General features: G+C 46.6%; 1 protein-coding gene across 2 annotated transcripts in view; it reads right to left on the reverse strand.

Moving 5' to 3' along the window:
- The window catches only part of TOP2A (DNA topoisomerase II alpha), a 43,292-nt gene extending 41,591 nt beyond the window's left edge, over positions 1–1,701 (reverse strand). For both annotated transcript variants that reach the window (XM_084804605.1, XM_084804604.1), the window contains exon 1: positions 1,334–1,701. In XM_084804605.1, coding sequence (XP_084660731.1) covers positions 1,334–1,366 — 33 coding nt within the window. In that variant the 5' untranslated portion in view covers positions 1,367–1,701. The remainder of the gene's footprint in view (positions 1–1,333) is intronic.
- Positions 1,702–8,275: the final 6,574 nt, after the last annotated feature.

Here is an 8,275-nt window from a genome sequence, read left to right on the forward strand (position 1 = left end):
AATTTCTTTATCCTGATTTGCTGAAGGGCAGTCTGCAGCTGGGAATTTCTGTGCCTCTCAGCTTTTCCTTTCTGATAAGATGCTTCACGGTCCCTGTGCCAAACCATGCCGCTACTAAGAATTAAACAGAAAAACAAAAACCACAACAGGGGTTACAATGGGAACTGCAACAAAATGTTGTAGTGTGGAGTGCTAGTGCTTTCAGGTGCAATCTGGCTGGAGAATGCTCAGAGCTGCAGGACTATTTTCCTTTCAAAACATAGGAAGCTGCCTTACACTGAATCAGACCATGGGTCCATCTAGCCCAGTATTGTTGACACTGATTGGCAGCAGCTTTCCAGGCAGGATTCTTTTCTCACCCTACCTGGGCCCTTCTGCCTGCAAAGCATGGGCTCTGTCACATTGAACTATGGCCCCTCCAGCATAGGATTGTGACCTAGATCTGGATCCAACCCAATATGTTTAATCTAGACGGGAAGGAGGCTCCATTCGGAAAAGATTACGAGCTAAAGGGCGCAATCCTATGCATGCTTAGACAGAAGAAAGTCCTCCAACTCCCAGCCAGCATAGCTAAAAAGGGGGAAAACATGGGATTACGAGGGGGTGGATAAACAAGGGGATTTTGTTGTTGTTTTTAACTGGGGTTGGGAGGACGATTAAGAGCACAACCCCATGCATGTTTAGACAAAAGTCCTACAACTCCCAGCATTTCCCAGCCAGCATCGCTGTAGGACTATTTTCCTGCCAAAACATAGGGAGCTGCCTTGTACTGAATCAGACCATGGGTCCATCTAGCCCACTACTGTCGACATAGCTGGCTGGGGAATGCTGGGAGCTGTAGGGCTTTCTTCTGTCTAAACATGCATAGGATTGCACCCTTTAGCTCTTCCGAATGGAACCTCCTTCCCATCTAGATTAAACATATTGGGTTGGATCCAGATCTAGGGCGCAATCCTATGCTGGAGGGGCCATAGCTCGACGCGACACAGCCCATGCTTTGCACGCAGAAGGCCCCAGGTAGGGTGAGGAAAAGAATCCTGCCTGAAACCCTGGAAAGCTGCCGCCTTAAAAGGGGGGAAAACATGGGACCACGACGGGGTGGATAAACAAGGGGAGGGGTTTTTTTTGCTGTTTTTAACTAGGGTTGGGAGGACGATTAAGAGCACAACCCTATGCGTGTTTAGACAAGAGAGAAGTCCTCCAACTCCCAGCATTCCCCAGCCAGCCATGCTGGCTGGGGAATGCTGGGAGTTGGAGGACTTCTCTCTTGTCTAAACACGCATAGGGTCGCAGCCTAAGAGGAGAATAAGGGAGTTCGGGGCGAAAGACTCACCTTGAGCGGGGAAAAGGACTCGTCGAGATCCATCGTAGACTGGGAGCGCGCGGGGAAGAGGCGAGCAGGGGAACTCGAGGGTCTCGGGAAAGCAGGGAGCCGTGGCGGGGGGGGGGGTCTGACGGCCCCAAGTGCGCGCTGCCGAGCTGTACGGGGGTCGCGGGGGGGGGCAGTCGGCGACGAAAAGAAGAGCCAACGCGGAGGCGGCTGGCTGTGCTGCGTCCGCCCGCCCGCGCTCGACGCCCGGTGCCCGTCTCGCGCGCGGGCCGGTCGCTTTCCTGAGGTAAAGCAGCGCGCAGGCCGTGAGGAGAGACGTTAAACCCGGGCGGACTTCGAAAGCGTCGCCTCAGCCCGCTCAAACGCGGCCCGACCAATCGCCGCCAGCCTCTCCTCCAGGCGGACCAATCGCCGCTGGGAACAGCTAAGCGGGTAGGGAGAACGAAGGAAGGGGGCGGGGGCGGGGGCTGTATCCAGCCAATCGGGACAAAACTGGAGCGTTCAAAATACTTTAAAAAAATAAACCGTCCCACAACTACCGCGCCGCCCCCCCCCCCGAACGGGAGGGAGAAAGGGGCGGAGGGATCTTGGCGCTTTCGGCTCACGGGGGAGGAAATGGCGCTGAGGGGCGAATGAGTCCCGTGCCAGAACAATAAAATGTACTATGTATGTTATCTAGTAGTAAGTTATCATGGTCATAAGAGCCAGTGTAGTATAGTGGTGAGAGCGTTGGACTGCGAGCCGGGAGATCCGGGTTCTAGTCCCCACTCGGCCATGGAAGCTCACTGGGTGACTTTGGGCCTGTCACAGGCTCTCAGCCCAACCCACCTCACAGGGTTGTTGTGAGGATAAAATGGAGAGGAGGAGGAGAACGTAAGCCGCCTTGGGTTCCTTGCAAGAGGAAAAAATGGCGGGATATAAATGGAATAAATAAGAACATAGCTCTGCTGGATCTGAGCAAGTGTCCATCTAGTCCAGCATTCTGCTCACGCAGCGGCCAGCTGGCTGCCCACAGACACCCACAAGCAGGACAGGAGAGCAACAGCACCCTCCTGCCCATGTTCCCCAGCAGCTGGTGCACATAGGCTCACTGCCTCTGATACTGGAGGTAGCATATAACCATCAGGACTAGTAGCCATTGATAGCCCTCTTCTCCAGGAATTTGCCCAATCATCTTTTAAAACCATCCAAACTGGCAGCCATCACCACATCTTATGGAAGTGAATTCCATAGTTTAACATGGTGAATTCCATCACTACATCTTGTGGAAGTGAATTCCGTAAGTTAACATGGTGAATTCCATCGCTTCGTCTTGTGGAAGTGAATTTCGTAGTTTAACATAGTGAATTCCATTGCTACATCTTGTGGAAGTGAATTCTGTATTGCTACATCTTGTGGAAGTGAATTCCGTAGTTTTAACATAGTGAATTCCATCGCTACATCTTGTGGATGTGAGTTCCATTGTTTAACTATGCGCTGTCTTCCTTAATTCTTAGGATATGCCTGCCCACTCATGCCACTATTTTGCACCTGAGTCGGTGAATCTCAAGGTTCTAGCAAAATAAAATGAAATAGTTCCTGCAAGTCCACCCCTGCCATAGATTACTTAAGACAGAACCTTCTCTCCAAGAAGTTATATCAATTATAATGCAAATTTCCTGTAACTTTGTCAGGCTCTCTTCTACTGAAATATTTTATTGTTTTTCCAATATTTTGTAAATAGGAATTTAGTAAGTGAAAGAAAGAGAAAATTAAACGTCTAATTTGATTCCAGTTCCTTACCTGTTTTCAGAATAACATAAGAACAGCCATGCTAGATCAGTCCAAGCGTCCATCTAATCCAAGGGTGGCCAACCCGCAGCCCATGGGAAACCCACAAGCAGGACGTGAGTGCAACAGCACCCCCCCCCCCCGTTCCCCAGTAATTGGTGTATATAGACTTATTGGCTCTGGTACTAGAGGTTGCACATAGCCATCAGGACTAGTAGCCATCAATAGCCTTATCCTCCATGAATTTGTCCAATCCCTTTTTAAAGCTATCAAAATGGTGGCCATCACTATGTCTTGTGGTAGCAAATTCCATAGTTTAACTATGTGCTGTGTGAAGAAGTACTTTTATCTGTCCTGAATCTCCCACCAATCAGCTTCATGGGATGACCTGGGTTTTAGTATTATGAGAGGGGGGGATGTCTCCCTATCTACTTTGTCCACACCATGCATAATTTTGTACACCTCTATTGTAACTGTCATTCATTATTATTAGATGTTGTTGTTCAGTCATTCAGTTGTGTCCGACTCTTCGTGACCCCATGGACCATAGCACACCAGGCCTTCCTGTCCTGCACTCTCTCCCGGAGTGTGCTCAAGTCCATATTCATTGCATCAGTGATGCTATCTAGCCATCTCATCCTCTGCTGTCCCCTTCTCCTTTTGCCTTCAGTCTTTCCCAGCATCAGGGTCTTTTCCAGAGAGTTTTCTCTTCGCATTAGGTGGCCAAAATATTTGAGCTTCAGCTTCAGTATCTGTCCTTCCAATGAGCAGTCAGGGTTGATTTCCTTTAGGATGGACTGATCTGACCTCCTTGCAGTCCAGGGGACTCTCAATTAGTATTGTTACGCTCCTGCACTCCAGTCCTGAGAGGGGAGAACTTGCAGGGGCTTCAGTGCTTACACAGACTTGTTTCCTGGAAGGAGGGCAGTGGAGACTTGTAGTGTGCTCAGGATGAAGGCCTGCAACATCACCACTCTAAGCCATCCCTGCTCCAAGACAAAAGCTGCTCTCCTTTTGTCTCAGACTCACCCTTTACCCAGATCCATTTCCTCCTATCTCCTCAGGTCTTGTAGAACAAAGGTTAACAATTCAAGACAACCTTTGGGTAACTGGCCCAAAAGACTGCATTGGGGGAAATCCTCAGTCTCTTTGTACTCAGCAGCACTGAATGGTAAGGGACCTCGGGAGGTAATATAGACTGACCCCAAACACATAACAGTGTGTGTGTGTGTGTATACTATCAATTAGTATGTATAATTGTTTAGAGCAGATCTGCACAACTTGTTGGCACTGAGGGAACACACCCTCACATACCCGCTTGCACATGCCCACAATGACTGGGCTGTTTTGGGGTTGCTGGGGGAGGCTAAACTTTCCCCCACCCCTTAGCAGTCCTGATCAGAAGTGCTGCTTCCCCATCGCCATTCACAATGGTGATGTTCTCATGCTATTATTCATACCGGAAAAAAGGCATTAATGAGGGCTGCCTACTGCAATTATTCTACGGATTTAACCAGTAGGCAGTGTAGGGAACAGCCTGGAGCATTAGAATAATAGCTCTAGAAAATCATCCTCCTGTGGTGGGCAGGGAGAGGAGGATAGAATTGCTTCCCTCCCAAATTTTCAGGCATTGGGGTTTTCCCATGATGTTTCCTATTGCATCCCCTTTCCTCCTATTTGTTGGTGTACTAGGGGAAAAAAACCCATTTGGAGGCACAATTTGGGGCTAGGACAGACACACACACCCCCCCCCCCCAGGGCACCAGTAACAGCAATATAGGCAGACAGCCCTTTTAGTATGTAACCAGAAAACCTCAAAGCCTTAAAAATATTTAATTAGTTTTTTGGCCTACTGAAAGACAGGCAGACTTTGCCCATAACTTGCCGGAATCTGTCCATCTGAGCCTCTGACCTGCCAGGCTGCACCTTGGTTTCAGTCCAGACTTCACTGGATCTACTCCAACTTCATTTATGACCCACCAGCTCCTGCTGGGCTCCACTCATGGCTCACTAGATTCTATCTTGTTCTGGCCCTATTCCTGACCAGGGAAATTATGTAAAAACAAACAAACTGCAGTTGTGTTGTAGCACTGTAACCATTATTGTCCAGCCTATTATATGTTAAGGACTGTGGGAGCAGGATAGGGCTATGTTTTGCAGTGTAATCTTGTGTATGTCTGTTCAGACACTCAACTGGACTTACTTCCAGATAAGTGAATATAGGATTACACCTTGTTGCACCTTACCCCCAGGTGATGGCACTGGATAGCTATCTGGATAGCATTTTAATTGCTATTCTGTGTCATTCATATACATCCCACATTTTGGACCTTTTCTGCATTATTTTAAAATATATATGTGCATTTATAAATAATGGAGAAGAATGAATTAAAAGCAGACTTACAAATACCAGGAGTGAAAAATGGTACCAATCTACCAGGAGCTGTTTTGACTTGGGTCATGTGCCCCATTTCATGGGTATTAACCCCATATCTCTAATTCATTCATTCACACACACACAGCTCCCTCTTCTCAATGGAAGGAATTTAGAAAAAACATATAAGGCAAATAAGTGGAAAATATCTTTTTGCATATAATTAAATTCACTGTCTGGATGTGGGAAATTATCAAACCTGTGGCAACTTTACAGCAACTTTAATAGCTCCACTTGTATATTAAATGTAACAATCTCTACAATAACCATAATTTTTCTTTGCTGATACTAATTGGGGGCAAATAATAGTAAAAAATTTTAAACAAGCAATGCGCGGAAGCGGAAGAAGGTAATAGAATAGGAAGGACAAGAGACCTCTTCCAGAAAATTAGAAACATCGGAGGTAAATTCCAGGCAAAAATGGGTATGATCAAAAACAAAGATGGCAAGGACCTAACAGAAGAGATCAAGAAAAGGTGGCAAGAATATACGGAAGATCTGTATAGAAAAGATAATATCGGGGATAGATTTGACGGTGTGGTCGGTGAGCTAGAGCCAGACATCCTGAAGAGTGAGGTTGAATGGGCCTTAAGAAGCATTGGTAATAACAAGGCAGCAGGAGATGACAGTATCCCAGCTGAACTGTTTAAAATCTTGCAAGATGATGCTGTCAAGGTGATGCATGCCATATGTCAGCAAATTTGGAAAACACAAGAATGGCCAACATATTGGAAAAAATATACTTATATCCCTATACCAAAAAAGGGAAGCCCCAAAGAATGTTCAAACTATCGAACTGTGGCACTTATTTCACATGCCAGTAAGGTAATGCTCAAGATCTTGCAAGGTAGACTCCAGCAGTTCATGGAACGAGAATTGCCAGATGTACAAGCTGGGTTTAGAAAAGGCAGAGGAACTAGAGACCAAATTGCCAGTATCTGCTGGATAATGGAGAAAGCCAGGGAGTTTCAGAAAAACATCTATTTCTTTTTTATTGATTATTCTAAAGCCTTTGACTGTGTGGATCATAACAAATTGTGGCAAGTCCTTGGTGGTATGGGGATACCAAGTCATCTTGTCTGCCTCCTGAGGAATCTGTATAACGACCAGTCAATCCTAAAGGAAATCAACCCTGACTGCTCATTGGAAGGACAGATACTGAAGCTGAAGCTCAAATATTTTGGCCACCTAATGCGAAGAGAAAACTCTCTGGAAAAGACCCTGATGCTGGGAAAGACTGAAGGCAAAAGGAGAAGGGGATGACAGAGGATGAGATGGCTAGATAGCATCACTGATGCAATGAATATGGACTTGAGCATGCTCCGGGAGAGAGCGCAGGACAGGAAGGCCTGGCATGCTATGGTCCATGGGGTCACGAAGAGTCGGACATGACTGAACGACTGAACGACGACGAGCAACAGTAAGAACAGACCACGGAACAACGGACTGGTTTAAGATTGGGAAAGGAGTACAGCAGGGTTGTATATTTTCACCCTACCTATTCAACCTGTACGCAGAACACATCAGGTGACATGCTGGGCTTGATGAAGCCAAGGCTGGAGTTAAAATTGCTGGAAGAAACATTAACAATCTCAGATATGCAGATGATACCACTTTGATGGCTGAAAGCGAGGAGGAGCTGAGGAACCTTATGACGACGGTGAAAGAAGAAAGTGCAAAAGCTGGGTTGCAGTTAAACCTAAAAAACCCCAAGATTATGGCAACCAGCTTGATTGATAACTGGCAAATACAGGGAGAAAAGGTGGAGGCAGTGACAGACTTTGTCTTTCTAGGCACAAAGATTACTGCAGATGCTGTCTGCAGCCAGGAAATCAGAAGACGTTTACTTCTTGGGAGGAGAGCAATGCCAAATCTTGATAAAATAGTGAAGAGCAGAGACATCACACTGACAACAAAGGTCCGCATAGTTCAAGCAATGGTATTCCCCGTAGTAACCTATGGCTGCGAGAGCTGGACCATAAGGAAGGCTGAGCGAAGGAAGATAGATGCTTTTGAACTGTGGTGCTGGAGGAAAATTCTGAGAGTGCCTTGGACTGCAAGAAGATCAAACCAGTCCATACTCCAGGAAATAAAGCCAGACTGCTCACTTGAGGGAATGATATTAAAGGCAAAACTGAAGTACTTTGGCCACATAATGAGAAGACAGGATACCCTGGAGAAGATGCTGATGCTAGGGAAAGTGGAAGGCAAAAGGAAGAGAGGCCGGCCAAGGGCGAGATGGATGGATGATATTCTGGAGATGATGGACTCGACCTTGGGGGAGCTGGGGGTGGCGACGTCCGACAGGAAGCTCTGGCGTGGGCTGGTCCATGAAGTCACAAAGAGTTGGAAGCGACTGACCGAATAAACAACAATAGTAAAATTGGCATGAATATAAATATTCATGGGCCTCTGAAAATTAACCCTGGGATTGGCTTCCTGAAGGAGGCACAGCCAGCCAGAAATCTACAAATCAACAACAACAAAAATTCTCTTTTTAAAAAAATTTAAGTAACATATAAAATGGGTCTGAGTCATCCAGACTCAAGGAACTGAAACAGACTGAATAGGACAATGGGGAGAAACCTTTCAAGAACCGCAATGCCAGATATGCCAATGCTCATAAACTAATGAATATGTAAAGGAAAGGATGTTGTAATGGGGGGGAGCCCCCGCCCCTGTGCTCTAGCTAGTTTAAACAATTTAAGGCCCCATCCTGTGCATGTTTAGACAGAAAAAAG

This window comes from Heloderma suspectum, chromosome 6 (assembly GCF_057233095.1).
Source record: "Heloderma suspectum isolate Gila_16-S chromosome 6, 16-S_ref, whole genome shotgun sequence".
Taxonomy (NCBI): Eukaryota; Metazoa; Chordata; class Lepidosauria; order Squamata; family Helodermatidae; genus Heloderma; species Heloderma suspectum.